Here is a 23,185-nt window from a genome sequence, read left to right on the forward strand (position 1 = left end):
ATTGTTTAGAGCAGTGGTTCTCAACCTCTCTAGTGTCGTGACCCCGTGATAAAATTTCCCAAGTTGTGGGGACCCCTAACAGTAAAATTTTTTTCGTAGTACGGGTTGTCAGCAAGGCAAGACAAATAATTTGCACCCCTAACCCACGGACATTTAGCCCTCCCCGAGTCCCTTCCACTCGTACAGGATTAAAACCCCTTATGGTACATTTTAGGATGTACCACTCTCTTTGTTCTCCTTTTATCTCTGTCTATACTAATTTTTTTTCCTCATCCTTCTCTCTAGCCGGTTTCTTGTCCTTTCTCTTATTCATTCTCTCCCTTTTTCTTTGTTCCTCCTCCTCTTTTCCTTTCCTTTCCATGTATTCTCTATTTTTATTCCTTCTCTCACTCCTTGGTGGAGGGGGCGTGGGGGGAATGGGATGAGAGTGGCAGTGCTGGCGGGGAGTTGGGATCAGTGGCAGTGCTGGGGGTGGGTGGGATCAGTGGAAGTGCTGGGGGGAGTTCTGATCAGCCAACTTAGGTGCTCTTGATCAAGGTCATCTGCTGATCTGAGAACTGTAGTGGGGACTTTTAATGGCAATTATAATCACAGGTAGTGTTACTCACTGTGTCTCCGACTTTGTGGTGTCTCATAGCAGTGACACCTATGCCGAAATCAGGAGATAGGGTCTCCTCCAGCCCCTCCCACTTCACATTCCTCACTGGTCAGCTGACCTCTAGCCTCTGCCCCCCAGCCATGCCGTGTACTCAATGGGCAGCTGTGGCCACCCAGCTGGGCTCCAGGAACAGCCCAGCTGGGTGGCCACAGGTTCCAGGGACAGCCCTGCTGGGTGGCCGCGAAAAGGCTGGGAGAGCAGCGCGGGCTTCAGGAACAGCCCAGGATTCGGTGACCCCTGGCAAATCGTCATTCGACCCTCAGGTTGAGAACCACTGGTTTAGAGGGTGTATGTTTCTATCCCAGAGGGGGCTTTAAAAGCCTAACTCAGTACTCCCCTCTAGCATAAAAACAAAAGAAACAGCAGGCGCTGCCATCTAATTGTAGATTTATTTGAAACAATAAAAAGTAGTTAAACAGCACTCAATAGCACTGTTTCAAAGAACTACACTTAGATGGAGGCACCAACTGTTTCTTTTGTTTTGATAGTGCAAAAGTTAATATCCTGAACTACAGAGGAGCTGCAGCCATTTCAAGTGGACACATTCATTTTAGGACTCAGCACATACTTTTACTACTCCAAACACACTTTGTATGTTTTCCCTTTTTCTTTTTTGACTTCATCCACACTCCACTCCACCGCCCTAGCTATCTTAGCACCATGTTGTTTCTTTTTGTGCCCAACACGAGCATACCACCCCTTTCCCTGTGTTAATCTTTTTTTTTGAACATCTATTCCAGATGTCTTCCAAACTTCTTTCCTCCTCTGTCTTTGACAGAGAGTAGTACTAACGCACTGAAATCAGCGCTGTTCTCTTCATCTTTACACTGTGAGTACAGAGTGTTGTGTTGATGCCCCCTCATTGGGCAGTCCTGTGACCCTTGTACTCCCTCACAAGATATACTCAGTCTGTCCCACTGCATGGGACAGCTCTAGAACCCAGATAATGCAGTAAGAGCTGTTTTATACTGGCAAAATGGACAACTGAAATAAAAGCAATTGTCTTATGTGCACCTGAATGCCTTTGGTATATTGGCGCAAAGCAACAAATAAGTGAAAAGAGAAAGTACTGCTTATTCTACAAAGATATTCTAAAACGCCTGGACAAATTTATTGGTACCCCTAGAAATGATTATACAACCCAATTCCAAAAAAGTTGGGATGCTGTGTAAAATCTAAATAAAAACAGAATGCAACGATTTGCAAATCTCATAAACCCATATTTTATTAACAATAGAAAACATGAAATGTTTAAACCCCTAGTGCCTTTTAGTATTTGATGTGCAGCCCTCAGACCTCAGCAGTTTTTAGTGGGAACACTGATTCGGGTAATAGCATTGATCCCTACTAGCCTCATGTAACACGTTCCCATTTTCATATTGTCTTCTGCAGCATATCCCCAGCCAAAAACAATGTATCTTGTCCACACTCTCTGACCCTCATTTCCTCTATTAGGTCTGCAGTTTCTAACAGCCCTCTAAAGCATTATTATTTTGGTGATGTCAGGGGCCACATTTGAGGCCCCCTTTAGTTCATAAGTTGACAACCACTGGTTTAAAGAAAGAGAAATTACCATTTTAACCACTTCAATACCGAGCACTTTTACCTTCTTACCCAGGCCAATTTTCAGCTTTCATCACTGTCGCACTTTGAACGACAATTGCGCGGTCATGCAACACTTAACCCAAAGTGTTTTTATAATTTTGTTCCCACAAATAGAGCTTTCTTTTGGTAGTATTTAATCACCACTGGGTTTTTTATTTTCTAGCCAAAATGACCCCTTTTTGGAAACTAGACAGTCCAAGGTATTTAGTAAATGGCATGACAGGTTTTTTAAAGTTATAATTTTTTTTTTTTACAATTTTTATTAACACACTGCGACCAGAGCAATATAATGTTACCTTAGTAACATTATATGTACTCTGGGGAAGTGATCAGGATTTTTTTTTTCTACACATGTTTGCTTATAGCAATGCATTACATTGCTATAAGCAAGCATTTTACTGAATGAAACTGAATCTGTCTGCTTAGTTGTGACTAGCTGTGATTGGTACAGATGGGCTGTGATTGGCCCTGTCTTTACCATGTAATCAAATTGACCAATTACAACTACAAGTACAAGTGTAATGAGACCTGCTGTGCTTGGTCACAGCGGTCACATGGTACTAGTTAGGTACTCTGATCGGTCAAGTTGCTATTGGCCGGGCAGGAACTGGTTAAGAAAAAAAATGAATTACGTTCAAAAGTTAACTTTGAAATTGATAGAAATGGGACAGGGACATGTTGACCACAATGTAGCATCCTCTCTTCTTTTAACAACACTAATTGTCTGGGAACTGAGAAGACCAGTTGCTGGAGTTTTGAGGGAGGAATGTTGTCCCTTTCTTGTCTGATATAGGATTCTAACTGCTAAACAGTCCTCGGTCTTTGTTGTATTTTTCATTTAAAGATGCGCCAAATATTTTCAATTGGTTTAGGGCTCTTTCACATGGACGTATCCGTGTACGGAGCCCGCTCTGCTCAGCAGGGGATTGCTTCGTCGATCCCCACTGAGCAGGCAGATGACAGGTCCGTCGCTGCACCTGTCAGAGCGCCGCTCTCCCCTGTGGGGGATCGGATGAAGAAGGACGGTAGAGTCCGTTGTCACCCGAACCAATCCGCAGACGGATGGAAAAGTAGGTTTTTCCTCCGTCGCACTTTTTCGGATCGGAGCGGGTCGGATGTCAGCGGACATGTCACCGCTGACATCCGACGCTCCATAGAGGTCTATGGAGCGTCCGTTCAGGTCCGCCTAAAAAACTGACAAGCCGACCTGAACGGATCATTCGTGTGAAAGAGACCTTAAAGTCTGGACCGCAGGCAGGCCAATAAAGCACCCGGAATTTTCTACTATGAAGCCATGTTGTTATCATAGATGCAGTTTAGCCTTGTCCTGCTAAAATATGCAAGGCCTTTCCTTGGAGAAGATGGCGGTGTTTATGGATCATGTTCAGATATGGCCTCTTTTCTTTTTTTTTTGCATGATAGAGCTTTAACTTGCATTTTTGGATAGCAAGGCTTACTGTGTTCACAGACAGCGATTTCTGTGACAATGACAACTGATTTCCTCGGCCCATGCAGTCATGTCCATCAGAGAATCATGCTTGTTTTTAATGATGTGCTGTCTGAGGGCCTTGTCCCTTGTACACAGAGGTTTCCCCAGATTCTTGGAATCTTTTGATGATATTATGTACTGTAGATTGGGGGTCCCCAACCACTGGGCTGTGGCCTCTCTGCAGTTGGGCTGCGAGTGCGGTGGACGAGAGTACAGGCGGGTGGGCGACATGAGAGAGCCAGCAGGTGGGCGAGCAGACGAGAGAGCAGAGAGATGACATCAACACTCACCGCCCGCCCTGCATCACCGCAGTTCCACCCTCACTGTGCAGCCGGGGGCAGCAGAAAGATTACATCATCTCTCACTGCCTGCCCTCACTCTGGGACCCAGCCAATGCACATGTGCTGAAAAGCTGGGGAGAGAAGCCTCTTTCTCTGCTGTCACTGTTGCCTGCCACCAAATTGGCTTTACATTTAAAAAGTGACAAGCTGCATCTGGTATTTTTTGGTGGCAGGCAACAGTGGGAAGCTTCAGCTGGTGGCAGGATAGTGACAATCCGCATCTGGCGGCAAGCAACGTGGCAAGTGACAACCTGGATATGGTGGCAGGCGACGTGGCAAGTGACAATCTGGATATGGTGGCAGGCGACGTGGCAAATGACAAGCTGCATCCAAAGGCAGGTGGCATGAAAAGTGACAAGCTGCATCTGGTGGCAGGTGACGGTGGCAAGTGACAAGCTGAATCTGGTGGTATGCCATGGCGGCAAGTGACAGGCTGCATCTGGTGGCACGCCATGGTGACAAGTGACAAGCTGCATCTGGTGGCAGGTGACGGTGGCAAGTGAAAAGCTGGATCTGGTGGTACGCCATGGTGGCAAGTGACAAGCTTCATCTGGTGGCACGCCATGGTGGCAAGTGACAAGCTACATCTGTTGTCAGGCCATGGTGGCAAGTGACAAGCTGCATCTGGTGGCAAGTGACATGCCTAGGGCTCTCACTGATTCTGCATTATGGTGAGTTGAACTATTTCATCTTATATTACAATGTAATAATATAAATAATGAGCTTCAATCATCCTGACACCATATCAACCATGGTGCTGTGATGATTGAAGCGCCAACACCAGCCATTGCCCCAACAAATTGCCCACCAAAAAACGCTACCTCCCCCCTCCCCCAGGCCTTAGCATATTTTCTTCCACACAGCCAGTCCCCGGTGCCAAAAAGGTTGGGGACCGCTGCAGTAGATGATTATATATTTAAAGTATTTGCAATTTTATGTTGAGGAACATTATTTTGATATTGTTCAATAATTTTTAGACACAGCTTTTCACAGATCGGTGAACCACTGCCCATCTTTACATCTGAGACACTCTGTCTTTCTAAGATGCTCTTTTTTATACCCAATTATGTTACTGACCTGTTGCCAATTAACATAATTAGATGCAAAATGTTCTTCCAGCACTTTCTTTCTAAAGCCCCATACACACTATTAGATTTTCTGCAGATTTTTGTCTTCAGATTTACCAAAACCTTGTAGTGCAAGGGCCTCATATTATATGGTTTTGGTAAATCTGAAGACAAAAATCTGCAGAAAATCTAATAGTGTGTATGGGGTATTAGTACCAGATTTTTGTTGCACTGTCCCAACTTTTTTGAGACCTGTTGCTGCCATCAATTTCAAAATAACATTTGTTTCTTAAAATGGTCCATTTCTCAGTTTAAACATTTGATGTGTTTTCTATTGTGAAAAAAATATGGGTTTATGAGATTTGCAAATCATTGCATTCTGTTTTTATGTAGATTTTACAGTGTCCCAACTTTTGTTTGTAAATAATGGGTAAATAATTGGATCTTGGTGATATTTTGAAGTGTTTTCCATTATTAGTATCAAACAGCTTTTGTATTTTTAATGGTTTAATTGATCTGACAGTCTTCTTAAATGGAGAAAAATAGTCTGCTTTTTGTTATCATTGTGTGCACCACACTGAACATGACCAAATAAACCAAAGGTAAGAGTTGTCTGAGGAGATCAGAAAGTAAGTTATAGTCCAGCATGTCAAATGTAAAAGTCATATACAACCATCTCTCAGCAGCTTAATGTTCCTGTGACTACAGTTGAAAATATTATTAAAAAGTTTAAAGTGGATGTAAACCCTATTCATGAAATTTGAGCTTGGCACATATATCTTCAGTGTTTTGTTATCTCTCTTCAAAGCACTATGTCCCTGCTGTTTCCTGCTCTGTTCTTCTGTTATCAGCCTGATAACTCCTGACAAGTTCTCCGTCACATGATAAAAGCAGTCTAAGTTTTGTGTTGGGGAGGATGCTATAAATAGATTAGCAGAGCCCTGAACTATTCAACGAATCGGGAAATTCTGTATAGACATCGTGTGTGTGGGGGGGTTGAATTGAGATTGAGTTCACGATTTTTTTTTAACGATTAATCGTACAGCTCTAGTACCTGTCACATGATTTACTGATCATTCATTTAAGGACTATTTTTAATATTTGATCATTTGCCTAATTTAAAGCGTACCAGTAACTTTAAATTGCAAGTATTGTTCACTTAAGGATTATTTTGCACATCAGATGTTATCAATGTTTGTAATTTTATTTATTTGTTTCTGAGTAACAGGAGCCCTTGTCGCTTTACAAATTCAATGAATAGAATAAATTCCAATGAATACGTTTTGGTAACACTGAGGTTTATCTACCAAATTGGAATTAAATAGAGCACCAGGGAATTTTATTACTTTCACTTTTATTTAAAGGGCACCACACATTTAAAAATATACTCATATACTTTTCAGTTAGAGGGCTGAGACAAACCATTTAACACTGACAGGGGTGCTTACAGTGGTCAGATTTTATTCATTTACGTAAAACCTTAATGCCAAAAGGGAAAAGTTGTCATAACTGCTTCATTAACCACTTGAGCCCCGGACCATTATGCTGCCTAAGGACCAGAGGTCTTTTTCCAATTTGGCACTGCGTCGCTTTAACTGCTAATTGCGCGGTTATGCAATGCTGTACCCAAACGAAATTTGCGTCCTTTTCTTCCCACAAATAGAGCTTTCTTTTGATGGTATTTGATCACTTCTGCAGTTTTTATTTTTTGCGCTATAAACGGAAAAAGACCGAAAATTTTGAAAAAAAATGATATTTTCTACTTTTTGTTATAAAAAAAATCCAATAAACTCAATTTTAGTCATACATTTAGGCCAAAATGTATTCGGCCACATGTCTTTGGTAAAAAAAATGTCAATAAGCGTATATTTATTGGTTTGCGCAAAAGTTATAGCGTCTACAAACTAGGGTACATTTTCTGGAATTTACACAGCTTTTAGTTTATGACTGCCTATGTCATTTCTTGAGGTGCTAAAATGGCAGGGCAGTACAAAACCCCCCAAATGACCCCATTTTGGAAAGTAGACACCCCAAGGAAATTGCTGATAGGCATGTTGAACCCATTGAATATTTATTTTTTTTGTCCCAAGTGATTGAATAATGACAAAAAAAAAAAAAAAAAAAAATATTTACAAAAAGTTGTCACTAAATGATATATTGCTCACACAGGCCATGGGCCTATGTGGAATTGCACCCCAAAATATATTCAGCTACTTCTCCTGAGTACGGGGATACCACATGTGTGGGACTTTTTGGGAGCCTAGCCGCGTATGGGACCCCGAAAACCAATCACCGCCTTCAGGATTTCTAAGGGTGTAACTTTTTGATTTCACTCTTCACTGCCTATCACAGTTTCGGAGGCCATGGAATGCCCAGGTGGCACAAACCCCCCCCAAATGACCCCATTTTGGAAAGTAGACACCCCAAGCTATTTGCTGAGAGGCATATTGAGTCCATGGAATATTTTATATTTTGACACAAGTTGCGGGAAAGTGACACTTTTTTTTTTTTTTTTTTTTTTTTTGCACAAAGTTGTCACTAAATGATATATTGCTCACACAGGCCATGGGCCTATGTGGAATTGCACCCCAAAATACATTTAGCTGCTTCTCCTGAGTATGGGGATACCACATGTGTGGGACTTTTTGGGAGCCTAGCCGCGTACGGGGCCCCGAAAACCAATCACCGCCTTCAGCGTTTTTAAGGGCGTGAATTTTTGATTTTACTCTTCACTGCCTAACACCGTTTCGGAGGCCATGGAATGCCCAGGTGGCACAAAACCCCCCCAAATGACCCCATTTTGGAAAGTAGACACCCCAAGCTATTTGCTGAGAGGCATGGTGAGTATTTTGCAGCTCTCATTTGTTTTTGAAAATGAAGAAAGACAAGAAAAAACTTTTTTTTTTTTTCTTTTTTCAAATTTCAAAACTTTGTGACAAAAAGTGAGGTCTGCAAAATACTCACTATACCTCTCAGCAAATAGCTTGGGGTGTCTACTTTCCAAAATGGGGTCATTTGGGGGGGTTTTGTGCCACCTGGGCATTCCATGGCCTCCGAAACTGTGATAGGCAGTGAAGAGTGAAATCAAAAATTCACGCCCCTTAGAAAGCCTGAAGGCGGTGCTTGGTTTTCGGGGTCCCGTACACGGCTAGGCTCCCAAAAAGTCTCACACATATGGTATCCCCGTACTCAGGAGAAGCAGCAGAATGTATTTTGGGGTGTAATTTCACATATTCCCATGGCATGTTTGAGCAATATATCATTTAGTGACAACTTTGTGCAAAAAAAAAAAAAAAAAAAAAAAAATTTGTCTCTTTCCCGCAACTTGTGTCGCAATATAAAATATTCCATGGACTCGACATGCCTCTCAGCAAATAGCTTGGGGTGTCTACTTTCCAAAATGGGGTCATTTGGGGGGGTTTTGAACTGTCCTGGCATTTTATGCACAACATTTAGAAGCTTATGTCACACATCACCCACTCTTCTAACCACTTGAAGACAAAGCCCTTTCTGACACTTATTTTTTACATGAAAAAGTTTTTTTTTTTTTGCAAGAAAATTACTTTGAACCCCCAAACATTATATATTTTTTTAAAGCAAATGCCCTACAGATTAAAATGGTGGGTGTTTCATTTTTTTTTTTCACACAGTATTTGCGCAGCGATTTTTCAAACGCATTTTTTGGGGAAAAAACACACTTTTTTAAATTTTAATGCACTAAAACACACTATATTGCCCAAATGTTTGATGAAATAAAAAAGATGATCTTAGACCGAGTACATGGATACCAAACATGACATGCTTTACAATTGCGCACAAACGTGCAGTGGCAACAAAATAAATACATTTTTAAAAGCCTTTAAAAGCCTTTACAGGTTACCACTTTAGATCTACAGAGGAGGTCTACTGCAAAAATTACTGCCCTCGATCTGACCTTCGCGGCGATACCTCACATGCATGGTGCAATTGCTGTTTACGTTTGACGACAGACCGCCGCTTGCGTTCGCCTTAGCGCAAGAGCAGGGGGCGACAGGGGTGCTTTTTTTTTTTTTTTTTTTTTTCTTTATTATTTTTTTGCTTTTTTATCTTATTTTTAAACTGTTCCTTTCATTTTTTTTTTTTTTAAATCATTTTTATTGTTATCTCGGGGAATGTAAATATCCCCTATGATAGCAATAGGTAGTGACAGGTACTCTTTTTTGAAAAAATTGGGGTCTATTAGACCCTAGATCTCTCCTCTGCCCTCAAAGCATCTGACCACACCAAGATCGGTGTGATAAAATGCTTCCCCAATTTCCCAATGGCGCTATTTACATCCGGCGAAATCTAAGTCATAAAATGCTCGTAGCTTCCGGTTTCTTAGGCCATAGAGATGTTTGGAGCCACTCTTGTCTCTGATCAGCTCTATGGTCAGCTGGCTGAATCGCCGGCTGCATTCTCAGGTTCCCTGTTGAGACAGGAGAGCCAGAGAAAAACACGGAAGACGGTGGGGGGGGGGGGGGCATTCCCTCCCACGGCTTGTAAAGGCAGTCTAGAGGCTAATTAGCCGCTAGGATTGCTTTTACATGAAAGCCGACCGCTGGCTGAAAAGAATGATACCAAGATGATACCTAAACCTGCAGGCATCATTCTGGTATAACCACTCAAAGTTGTGAATGGCGTACCTGAAGACAAAAAAATGGTTAACAATAAAGCACAGTAAACAATAAAGTATAAATAATTACATACCTGAAAAACAAACATGATAAAACATAATAACAATAACAATAACAATAACAATAAAACACTGCAGAATAGAATACAGTAAAAAAAGAGCAGAACAATAGAGAGAGAGAATAGAGAGAGAGAACAATAAAACGACAACTATTTTTTTTTATTTTATATATATTTTTTTTTTTTTTTACACTTTTTTTGTAACTAACTTTTATAACTGTAACCGGTTCCAGGTTCGGGTCTCTCAAAATGCGATGGCATCTTGGGAGACCCTGTGAAAGTGTGCCTAGTCTGTGCAATGCTGTACCCTACGCTAATACTCAACTAGTGTATGGTAGCGTTCAAAACATTCACCAATGCAAAGACCAGGATTGTCAGGACAGGAGGGACAATAATAGCGGGTGTCACGCCTATATCCGCGTTTGCTGCAGACACAACATCTTTTTGGGGGGGGTTCGTTGGGTAGGGGTACTCGGGAGCACATAAAAATGCCTCTCATGCAGCCGACTGCATTTCGTTGGGGGATGTGAATGGGGGAAGTACGGGCGCTGCAGAAGTGGTGGGTTCCCAATTAGGATTGGCGAATGCAGCAGGAAGGGCACTATGGGCACGACGGGCCTGTGTTTGTCTTTTTGGTGGCAGCGGGACACTACTTGTGCTTGCCACCTCACCAGCTTGAACTGCACTTATGGGACTCGCCACGTCACCAAGTGTTACTGCAGTGCTGGTTTGACTACGACCGGGGTGTACTAGGCCGCTGGTGCTTGCCAGTTCAATAAAAAGCATCCAAAAAAACTGTTAGCGATCGCAGGGATCAGGCCTGACTCTGCGAACGCTGCAGTTATGCGTTTAGTGTTTTGTAAGTGACAGTGATCGATCGATACTGCACTTGGGTGGGCTGGACTGGGCCGGGCGGAGGGGCAAAACGCAGGTGCTAGCAGGTATCTGGGTTGATCCCGCTAACACTGCGTTTTTGGGAACCCTAAACTGCTGGGGACGCTAGTATAGATCTGATCTGATCGGATCAGATATTGATCCGTTCAGATACTATACCACTAAAGGAGGCGTATGCTGCGTGCGTGGGTGTTAGTGGTACTGGCGCTAACCTGACGCTGCCTGGGGCCGGTGCTTGCTAGTTCACCAAAATGCTACCAAAAAAACTGTTAGCGATCGCAGGGATCAGGCCTGACTCTGCGAACGCTGCAGTTATGCGTTTAGTGCCTTGTAAGTGTCAGTGATCGATCGATACTGCACTTGGGTGGGCTGGGCTGGGCCGGGCGGAGGGGCACAACGCAGGTGCTAGCAGGTATCTGGGCTGATCCCGCTAACACTGCGTTTTTGGGAACCCTAAACTGCTGGGGACGCTAGTATAGATCTGATCGGATCAGATATTGATCCGATCAGATACTATACCACTAAGGGAGGTGTACGGTGCGTGCGTGGGTGTTAGCGGTACTGGCGCTAACCTGACGCTGCCTGGTGCTTGCTTGCCAGTTCACCAAAATGCTACCAAAAAAACTGTTAGCGATCGCAGGGATCAGGCCTGACTCTGTGAACGCTGCAGTTATGCGTTTAGTGTTTTGTAAGTGACAGTGATCGATCGATACTGCACTTGGGTGGGCTGGGCGGAGGGGCAAAACGCAGGTGCTAGCGGGTATCTGGGCTGATCCCGCTAACACTGTGTTTTTGGGAACCCTAAACTGCTGGGGACGCTAGTATAGATCTGATCAGATCAGATATTGATCCGATCAGATACTATACCACTAAGGGAGGCGCATGCTGCGTGCGTGGGTGTTAGCGGTACTGGCGCTAATCTGACGCTGCCTGGGGCGACGCATATCACCGCCGGGCGATCAGGGGGCTAAACCTTTATTAGGTAATAAACGGCGGGTGCCCTGACACTATAAAAAATAAACGAACTAACCTGCGTCACCCGTAACGGTTATACGGTGATCAGTGGTGAAAGGGTTAACTAGGGGGCAATCAAGGGGTTAAAACATTTATTAGGTAGTATATGGGGGTCCCTGTCACTATAAAACGCTGACGGCGAACCTAAATATTTACCTCACTAACTAGCGTCACCAGCGACACTAATACAGCGATCAGAAAAATGATCGCTTAGCAACACTGGTGACGGGGGGTGATCAAGGGGTTAAAACTTTATTAGGGGGGGTTAGGGGGGTACCCTAGACCTAAAGGGGGGTAATACTCACTGTCCCAACACTGTAACTGTCACAAACTGACACTATGCAGTAATCAGAAAAAAAAAAAAAAAAAAAAAAAACCTGCTGGTGTCAGTTTGTGACAGGGGGGGGGGGGTGATTGGGGGGGGATCGGGGGGCGATCGGGGGGGGGATCGGGGTGTTTTGTATGCCTGGCATGTTCTACTGTGTGTGTATGTGTTGTGCACTCACATTGATGTCTTCTCCCCTCGGCGCTGGAACGGAAACTACCGAGCCGAGGAGAGATGACATCATTTCCTTTGCTGCTGTTTAGCATACAGCAGCAAAGGAGTGTTCCCATTGGCCGGCGGCGATCGCGAGGGGGGGGCCACGAACGGATGGCCTCCCCCTCATCTCGGATCGCCGGGGAACAGAACGGGACCGCTTCGGGCACCGGGGGGGGGTCCGATCGGACCCCCCACCCGCGAGAGGCAAATCACGTACATGTACGTGATTTTGCCTGCCCGTGCCGCCTTGCCGACGTAAATCGGCGTTAGGCGGTCCTTAAGTGGTTAATGTAACAAGTGTAGAGAGTTGTCTGCTCAATAGAAAAAAACGGGGCAGCCTGCCAAGTTTTCCACAACATTGTCCCCGCTGGTAGATAACTATAAACATTGTAACTTTTCGTTCTTAGATCAAAGGAATGAACTTCGGTCTGTAAATGAGGGAAATTGAACCACTTAAAGCGGAGTTCCACCCAAAAGTGGCACTTCCGCTTTAAGCACTCCTCGCCCCCTTACATGCCACATTTGGCACATAATTTTTTCTTGGAGGGGGGGAGTGGGTACCTTCTTTTTGGAGGGACTTCCTGTCCCACTTCCTCCTTCCGATTCTCGGACGCCTAGGCGACTCCTATCCCCCTAGGAGGTCCCCCCTCCCTGAAATCTTCTGGGACATGTCACAGGTCCCAGAAGATTGCCTGGCCAATAGAGCGCAGCGCGACTCGTGCATGCGCAGTGCACGCCCAGCCATGAAGCTGTAAGCTGTCACAGCCAGGTGCCCACAGTTGCTATGACGGCGCCGCGGAGAGGAGGGGGAAAGGAGCGAGGCTCCGGGCACCCGCATCGTTGGACCGTGGGACAGGTGAGTGTCTGTTTATTAAAAGTCAGCAGCTACAATTTTTGTAGCTGCAGACTTTTAATACACTAAAAAATGGGTGGAAGTCCGCTTTAAAGACAAAACCTTTTGCTGACACTTGTTTCTTACAAAGTTAAAATCAGTATTTCTTTGCTAAAAAAATTACTTGGAACCCCCCCCCCCCCCAAAAAAAAAACTAAACAGTAAAGTTAGCCCAATTTTTTGTATAATGTGATAGATGATGTTTAGCCGTGAGAATTGTGATCTTTATTCTAAGCAAAAAAATCGTGGATTCTCATTTTAGCCAGAATCGTGCAGTTCTAACAGGTGCTCTTCAATCGGGCATATCACAAATTCATGCTTGTGTTGGTGCTTTACTTTGTGCTCCCCCAATGGTACTGCACTCACCAGAAAGCTCTCCCCTCTAGGGGGCATCTCACATTCACAGTTTATGCCACTGTGTAGCCGACCCAGATCCAAGCCTTTATGCATCTCTACTCTCCTTCCTTTTTTAGTGGATATGGGTCTGCTTTACAGTGGCATAAACTGTGAATCTGAGATACCCCTAGAGGGTAGAGCTTTCTGGTGACTGCAGTACCATAGGGGGAGCACAAAGTGAAGCACCAGCACAAGCATGAAGTTGTGATATGCACGATGGAAGAGTACCTGTTACATGATTTAAAGAGCACTGGTTACTTTAAATTGCAAGTATTGTTCAATTAAGGATTATTTTGCACATCAAATGTTATGAATTTTTGTCATTTTATTTGTTTCTGAGCAACAAGAGCACCTGTCACATTACAAATTCAATGAATAGAATACATTCCAATGAATAAGTTTTGGTAACACTGAGGTTTAGATACCAAATTGGAATTAAAGTGTTATCACAGAAATGTATTTCACTGCCAGCCCCTTTAATATAACGAAGCATAACACACATAGTACATTTTTTCTAAAACGGATCTTGCAAATACCGTTTTACAACTATGTTCAGGCCAGTCACGTGTTTCTGAGCAACAAGAGCACCTGTCACATTACAAATTCAATGAATAGAATACATTCCAATGAATAAGTTTTGGTAACACTGAGGTTTAGATACCAAATTGGAATTAAAGTGTTATCACAGAAATGTATTTCACTGCCAGCCCCTTTATTATAGCGAGGCATAACACACAGGGTACATTTCTTTCTAAAACGGATCTTGTAAATACCGTTTTACAACTATGTTCAGGTCACGTGACTCCCAGACAGTCTCCTACTCCGATCCAGGGCTACTGCGGGAGGGGCAGAGATCTCCCTCTGACGTTAGCCAGGGAGGTCACGTGGCCCTGGATCGGAGTAGCAGACCGGCCTGAAGATAGCTGTAAAACAGCATTTACAAGCTTCATTTTCATGACAATTGGTAATTTTATTTTTTAATAATAGTGGCAGGAGGGAGGGGCAGAGACAGAGACAAAGACAAGGAGCCGACAGGCAGGGAGGGAGGAGGACAGAGCAGAGCTGCAGATGACGGAGGTATGTAAGCTGACCACTGTAGTCAGGGCTCAGCAGCCATGATTATCATGGTCAGATCACAGAGGGGGACACAGAAAGTGGCAGGATAAGCCTGCTTTTTTTACAGTTTAGAGAGGGGCAGATTAGACAACACAAGCATTGTGTTGGTTAATTTGCTATAAGGAAATAGGATCTCTGTTTTTTTGTTTTATTTTTTTTTTAGGGTTACAAACACTTTAAATAAATAGAGCACCAGGGATTTATATTTCTTTCACTTTTATTTAAAGAGCACCACACATTTAAAAATATTAGAGCATTGCCATACCTACTACCCTCATATACTTATCATCTTAGACTCTACTTAGGTAGCTGTATTAGTAGGGGCTGCAGTTCTCACAAAAATAAAAAATAAATTAAGCAACAGCCATTTGCGTGGAATCACCTCAGTTTTTCAGCCCTCTAACTGCTGGATCACTTTTTCTTTTGGGCTTAGATACGCTTTAAGGATATTACATTTGTCAATGCCATTGTAATTTGTTTTAGCCAAAATATTCTGTTGAATCACAAGAAAAAGAGAAGCAAAGTCTGATTGTTTATGAAATATAAAATAAACACCGATAGCTTATTTCAGTAGAAAATTGTGGGTTCTTTTTCGTGGAAAGGTACCAACAAATTTGTCCACGTTTGTATGCATGTGTGTATATACAATAATTATTATTTTTTTAAATCACAATGGCTACCTCGTTCACAACCTGAAAAAAAGATGGCAAGTTAGTGTTGACCAAATCATTTTTACGAAACTTACCAGACTTGTGCTTCTTGTGTTTGGCTCTTTTTTTGTTAAGCAACAATTTGTTATGCATTTCAGTCTTAAAAGATTTAAATGTGTTTTGAAGATTTTCATATCTACCCTGTGTATTTTCTGCCAAAAGATCTTTCATTTTTTTCTTCTTCTTCTTCTTTTTTGCTCTCCGAAGTTTCAGTTTTTCATGGTTCAGTGCAGAATGATCTAAAATAATATCCATCGCCACTCGGTGGCAAAAGCCTTCAGTGTTGTTGGTGTGGTTGCCATTCACATGGACTTGAAACATTTTAAGTGCATTTTCTTTCAGTGGACTAGTGTCAGTTTTGAGAAGGGCAGTATCTGAATATTTCTCTACATTTTCCAGAATCCTGATTTCTCCAGGACTCAGGGGTTCTCCGTAACCCACTAGTTCTCCAGGGCTACTAGGCTTTTCTATGTTCTCTTTGCAAGAGCCAGGCTTATTTATGTCACAAGGATCTCCATCTTCATGTTTCCTGACTGTCTTTGCATCAAGCTTTGTGCTACTCACACAACTGTCCATATGACAGTTTCCATGATAGTCAACATTTAGCTCCACATTAGTCCTTGAGGAAGGAGCTACTACTGGCCTAACAGTTTTAAACTGACCGTTTTTCTTTTTTGTAAATTTACATTTGGATCTACGGAATCTTGCTCGCGGTGTTCTTTTAATTTTAATTGGAGGGATAGGAAACTCGGGGGCTTTCAATGGCCTTTGTTTGTATACTCGCACATCTGCACCACAAAATTGTGGGAAGTGAATATAGGAATTTTCTTGAACATCATAACCTAAAATCACTTCTCTACATTCATGGATTGGCTGTCCAAGTACTGCATCCTGTACTTCGATCTGTGTTTCATACACAAAGTCACAAAGACCTTTAAGTAACCAGACCTTCTGTTGAAATGTCAGTTCATGAAATGTTTTTTGCTCAAGAGGATTAACTTCCCCAAGGACCTTGAAGAATTGAGAACACAGTCCAAGCTTCTCAGCACAATTCTCAGGGTTCTCTGCCTGACCTATAACTGTATACCATTGCTGAACCTTCTGCCTAAGTGCTGCTTCCCAAGCTCGGTATAGGAGATTAGGCCTACGGTGTAAAGTTGGTCTGCGATGTGGAGGGCTTAATAAAGAAGTCATTATCTTTGACAAAAATACATTGCACTGAGGCATGAATAAACATCTTTCTAGTTCATAAAATACTATTTCAGGAAGATTTAATATTTGCTGTGCTAAACAAAGGAAATGACCTATGGCTGGTATTTCCCACATTGTCTCCATGCATGAAGGTGCAGCAAGAGCCAGGAGGTTTTTGTCCCATTCATCCATTTCTTTTTGGCTAGCTTCCTCTGCTTCCTTGCGCTCTTGTTCTTTAAGTCTGTGTAGACATAAAAGAAAATACAACATGTCTGTATACCATTTTTGCATTTGTTAATGCACAATTGCACCTTTGTATAAATAATCCTGCATGGAGTCTTCCATTTCCATCCCCCTTCGCTATTATAGCATTTATGAGACTTCAGATGAAGCACAATCCCACTTTACATTGCCCAGCTTTCTGCTAAGTAGACAAGGTTTACACTGAATTCTCCTCTGGTCGCTTGGAGTCACAGCTGAATGGGTCAGACCGCAGATATACATCAGCAACTGTTAAAAAATAGGCCATCTTTTAGAGAACAGACAGCTATTTAACCACTTAAGTACCAGAAGGATTTGCCCCCTTAATGACCAAGCCATTTTTTGTGATACGGCACTGCATCGCTTTAACTGACAATTGACGTGCGACACTGTACCCAAACAAAATCGACGTCCTTTTGTTTCCCCACAAATAGAGCTTTCTTTTGGTGGTATATGATGACCTCTGCGGTTATTATTTTTTGCGCTATAAAAAAAAACAAACCGACAATTTTGAGAAGAAAAAACTTTTTAATACATATCCCAAAAAATATTTAAAAAAAAAAAAATGTCTTCATCAGTTTAGGCCAAGATATATCTATCTATAGATAGATAGATAGATAGATAGATAGATAGATAGATAGATAGATAGATAGATAGATAGATAGATAGATAGATAGATAGATAGATAGATAGATAGATATTTTTTTTTGGTAATAAAAAAAAACAAAAAAAAAACGCAATAGGCGTATATTGATTGGTTTGCGCAAAAGTGAATCTATGGGATAGATTTATGGACTTTTTTGTTATTCTTTTTACTAGCAATAGTGGCGATCTGTGATTTTTAGCGGGACAGAGACATTGCGGTGGACAAATCTGATCCCAAATGACACTTTTTTGGGGACCAGTGACATTATCTTGATCAGTGCTATAAAAATGCACTGATTAATGTAAAAATGACACTGGCAGGGAAAGGGTTAACACTAGGGGGCCATCAAGGGGTTAACGGTGTTCCCTAGCTGTGTTCTAATTGTAAGGGGGGGGGGGGGGGGGCTGCCAGGGACATGATAAAGATCACTGTTCCCGATGACTGGAAATAGACAGAGTACGATTGGCCCACGGGCACGCTCCCGCAGTGTGTGACGCCGTCGGCATGCCCGTCATTACGCCTACGCGAGCTGCCGTACAGCTATGGCGATTCGTGCAGGAGAGCCAACCTGCCGCCGTATGACAGCTACAGCAGGGTCACACTTTGCCGGAAGGCCATCATAGGACGTCCTTCTGTGCTCGCGTTGCCTGCCTGCCCCCTGCGGTGCGCATTGGCAGTGATATGTGACCGCTGCATTCTTCTGATGCAGCTGATCACAGATTGTGGTAAAGATCCAATCACGGTGGCTCTTTATCACGTGATCAGCTGTGTCCAATCACAGATGATCACAATGTAAACAGGATTTCCCAGTTATCAGCAATCTTCTCCTCACGCTGACAGCGCGTATGGAGAGGAGAGCTGGTACCCAGCAAATCCACACAGGGGACATCTACACTGATGGTCAGTGCAGCCCCAACAGTGCCCACCAGTGCTGACAATCAGTGATGCCTCATCAGTGCCGCCTTTAAGTTCCCATCAGTGCAGCATCATCAGCCCACATCAGTGAAGGAGAAACATTACTTATTTACAATGTTTTATGACAAAAACTAAGAAAAACATTCTGTTTGTTTAGCAAAAAAAATAGAAAAAAAACCCAGTGGTGATTAAATACCACCAAAAGACAGTTCTGTTTTAAAAAAAATTAAAAAAGATAAACATTATGTTTCCGTACCATGTTGCATGACCATGCAATTCTCGTTTGGCCAATTTGCCTGGGTAGGAAGGCGGTGTAAGGGCCCAATAGATAAGTGGGTAAACAATTGAACACCCGGTATATAATTATAAGATAACATCGCAGCAATTGATAACTGCTTTTATTACTGATTCTGAATGCTCTTGGTAGATGGAATGGTATGTTTTGTTGGTAGTCTTTAATAAAATAAAAAAAAAAAAGGTGGAGGGAAGAACAAAGCATTTGGAAGGTGCCCCAGTCTTTAAAATTTCTGGTCAAGGGGATGTTAAAGTAACTCCAGGCTAAAAGTGTAATCTCAGGATTTCACCTCTGTCGCTGTGCTGCGAAAACAAAGCTACATGTCAAATCTAGGAGTTGAACCTTGTCAACCTCTTTCATTCAAGTCTATGGTAACTTGACAAACACATCTGTGGGGGATTATCAAATATCAGTAAATGTTTGATCCATTGATTGACTTGGTTACAACCAGCATGTCAGACTTTTACATGCAATTATTTGCCAGTGGCTATAGCCGCTAGCAATTGTTACCATGTTCTCCCGGCACAGACGGCTCCCTGCAACGCCCACCCCCCCCCCCCCCACCCCCGCCGGGAGAACACAATAGATCAACACTGACTATGTTGATGGTGGAATTGAGCAATTTTCTTTCCTGCAACCTGTGGTTGAATGAAAAAAAAAAAAAATAGTCGGATAATCTATGGCCTGCGTTAGGATGACAAATTTTGTACAAAGAAACTGAGCCGAGCCTTGACTTGCTCCTTATGCTGCCTCTCCATCTTTTAGATTGAGTGGTTTTGGTCAGTAAATTACAAAAGAAAGCATTAAGACAAATTGTATTGACAAATGCATTTAATGAACAGCTGAACTGTATTATAGCATATCAAGGGACAGATACATTTCCCTAATCGTCTTCCAGGACAGCTTCCTGAGAGATAACCGTCTGCACCTTCAACAGGAAGCACAAACTGAAAAGGAGGTTAAAATATCCTCCCACTGCCCTTATCCTCAATTTCATTGCATTTCTGGCCATCCAGGAGTGCACATCATATCATTTGTTTATTTCTCTGGGTCTACTGATTGTGGTCATCTGCCCCCCTCAATGTAGTCAGGTCCCAGTCTTTGAGCTGTGTCTTGCCTTCTTATTGTATGATTTTTCTTTCTGCCAAGCTGGACCTCATTTCGCTTGCGGAAGTTTGGTGCACCCTGGTCAGCAGTTCGGTAAGTTGGACATACAGTACAGACTGGAGTGAACCAGAATGGTGTTCAAATCGGTTTCTGCCAGTGGAGAATGATGCATGTCGAGAAAGCAGGCGATGCACTTCTGGCAGACGGCTTAAACAGCGAGGCAGCCTTGCTTTACCTGGCCACACTACAAGAAGTCTCCTAGGGAGGGGGAGCGTTGCTACCACTTGGCCTCGAGGCTTCTGTCTGCCCTCGCTTGGCCACGATACACAGCAGTTGCAGTCTTACTGCACTCCAACCATGAATGAGGAAGGGAAAGGGATGCAGAAGCAAAAAGGGACGGTTTTACAAACAAGATGTGGTTCTTCCTCAGCTTCTAGATCTTTGATGTACGGGGTATGCGTGGGCTTTTTGGCTGCATATTGGGGTTTGTCTGTGGAAGATTTTTGGTTTTTGTTTACTAGAAGCATACAGTACCTTGAAAAAGTATTCACACCCCTTGAAATATTCCATTTTTTTTTTTTCGTGTTACAACCAAAAATGGAAAATTTATTTTATTGGGATTTTATGTGATATGTGCCACTTTGTGATGGTCTAATTGTGAAATGGAAGGAAAATGATAAATGTTTTTGAACAATTTTTACAAATAAATATCTGAAAAGTGTGGCGTGCACTTGTATTCAGCACCGAGTCAATACTTTTTAGAACCACCTTTCGCTGCAATTACAGCTGCAAGTCTTTTTGGGTATGTCTCTACCAGTATTGCACATCTAGGAGGGTGAAATTTTTGCCCATTCTTCTTTGCAAAATAGCTCAAGCTCTGTCAGAGTGTATGGAGAAACTCTGTGAACAGCAATTTTCAAGTCTTGCCACAGATTCTCAATTGGATTTAGGCCTGGACTTTGACTGGACCATTCTAACACATGAATATGCTTTGATCGAAACCATTCCATTGTAGCTCTGGCTGTATGTTTAGGCTCGTTTGTCATGCTGGAAGGTGAATCTCCGCTTGCAGACTCTAACAGGTTTTCCTCTAAGATTGCCCTGTATTTGGCTCCATCAATCTTTCAATCAATTCTAACCAGCTTCCCTGTCCCTGCTGAAGAAAAGCAATCCCACAACATCATGCTGCCACCATGTTTCACGGTGGGGATGGTGTGTTCAAGGTGATGTGCAGAGTTCGTTTTCCACCACAAATAGCGTTTTATTTTTAGTCCAAAAAGTTAAATTTTCGTCTCATCTGACCAGAGCACCTTCTTTCACATGTTTGCTGTGTTCCCCACATGGCTTCTCGCAAACTGCAAATGTGACTTCTTATAGGTATCTTTAAACAATGGTTTTCTTTTTGCCACTCTTTTATAAAGACAAGATTTTTGGAGTACACAAACCAAAAGTTGGCCTGTTGACAGATTCTCCCACCTGAGCTGTGGATCTCTCCAGCTTCTCCAGAGTTACCATGGGCCTCTTGGCTGCTTCTCTGATTATTGCTCTCCTTGTCCGGCCTGTCTGTTTAGGTGGACAGCCATATGTTGGTAGGTTTGCAGTTGTGCCATACTCTTTCCATTTTCGGATGATGGAGATTGAACAGTGCTCTGTGAGATGTTCAAAGCTTGGGATATTTTTTTTTTTATAACCTAACCCTGCTTTAAACTTCTCCACAACTTTTTTACCTGACCTGTCTGGTGTGTTCATTAAGGTTCCCTAACAAACTACAAACAAAATTACACACAGGTGGATTCTATTAAATTAGGTGACTTCTGAAGGCAATTGGTTCCACTAGATTTTAGTTACGGGTATCAGAGTAAAGGGGGCTGAATATAAATGCATGCCTCACTTTTCAGATATTTGTAAAAAAAAAAAAATTGAAAACCATTTAGCATTTTCCTTCAACTTCACAATTATGTGCCACTTTGTGATGGTCTATCACATAAAATCCCAATAAAATATATTTACGTTTTTGGTTGTAACATGACAAAATGTGGAAAACTTCAATGGGTATGAATATTTTTTCTGTTTCAATAGTTTTTATTACGATTTTGAGAAGAGTGAAGGCAACAAGAGCACTGTGCAGAGCAGCGAACAATCCTTGCATGCTCTGTATGTACAATAAATTGGTAAATAAGTGGGGGGAAGCAACAGCAGAAAATCTTGGCTCATAAGTGAGCATTTTACCACCAACAGAAGTGGACAAGAATAACATATTTTGTGTTATAACATGGATATAAAAACAACAAAAACATTGTGAACACTTGGAGGTGGTCATTCGTATGATCACCCCTTGGCTCAGAACGTGGGACAAAAAAAAACAAGATTTCAAGGTCGAGTCCACCTTAAATCGTATTTCCTGGAAGTAGGCCTACCAGGTAGGAAAGCCCACGTCCAGTGACCACGGTTCAAAGTTTAATACTCGTTGCCAAGCATTGTAACGCTCCCAGAAAAGGGACTCCGGGCCCTCAAATATAAACATCAATTTAAGTAAGAAAGGAAAAGAAAAAAGCTAAGTGAACGTGATGCCAAGGCTGGCAGGAGTTAAGGAAACAAAGAAATAGATAAGAAGAGGAAAAGAGAAGAAGAAAGGAAATAGATTTGTCCAGGGATCCTGGATCAACTTATTCATATGATAAGATTCATTCATCTGGGACCTGCAAGTAAGCAAGCCAAAGGGACCGTATTTTGTCGAAAATGGACTGTTTATCTCGTAAGGCACTCACAATGTAAAAACATGCGTGTTTTCGTTTTACTATCGCAATATCTATGATAGGGCTTTTCCACGCTGCCGCTATAGCGATTTTGCCTGCTAGAAACAAAGTAGATTAAGGTCTGAGTATGTCGTGGAACATTTTCAACAGGCTTATTTAGTAGGGCAATACATCTTTAGTGATGTGACCATCGTGACTTAAAAAATAAATGAATGAACCCTCATCCAAAAACGACGAACCTTGGGGCACAACCACCACACATGCAACGGCGAGCCTATCTGGCCACAGCCCCTGAAACAGGTAGCCAAGGTGCCTGCGTTCATTTTTAAGAGGCGCTCCGGCACTAATTACCATCTGGTGTGAACCTGCCTCAATCAAGGCAACATTAAGTATCCCTTTATGGATTTGCGTACTCCATTTACGCCAGTCCTCCACCTCAGGGTCTATGGACAGATCCCTTTCCAATGCCACCTGGTAAGATAATCTAGCAGTGGAGTCGACCAACAGTTTGTATAGCATGGAGACACCCACTCACATAGCAGCATCCTGCATGCATCTGATTTTGAACACGGTATGGA

At 42.6% G+C, this 23,185-nt stretch overlaps 1 protein-coding gene across 1 annotated transcript in view; it reads right to left on the reverse strand.

Annotated features, from left to right (window-relative positions):
• The window catches only part of BRD10 (bromodomain containing 10), a 73,875-nt gene that overhangs the window by 30,372 nt on the left and 20,318 nt on the right, over positions 1–23,185 (reverse strand). The window contains exon 3 of the mRNA XM_073635186.1: positions 15,472–16,868. Coding sequence (XP_073491287.1) covers positions 15,472–16,868 — 1,397 coding nt within the window. The remainder of the gene's footprint in view (positions 1–15,471; positions 16,869–23,185) is intronic.

This window comes from Aquarana catesbeiana, linkage group LG01 (genome assembly GCF_042186555.1).
Source record: "Aquarana catesbeiana isolate 2022-GZ linkage group LG01, ASM4218655v1, whole genome shotgun sequence".
Classification (NCBI taxonomy): domain Eukaryota; kingdom Metazoa; phylum Chordata; class Amphibia; order Anura; family Ranidae; genus Aquarana; species Aquarana catesbeiana.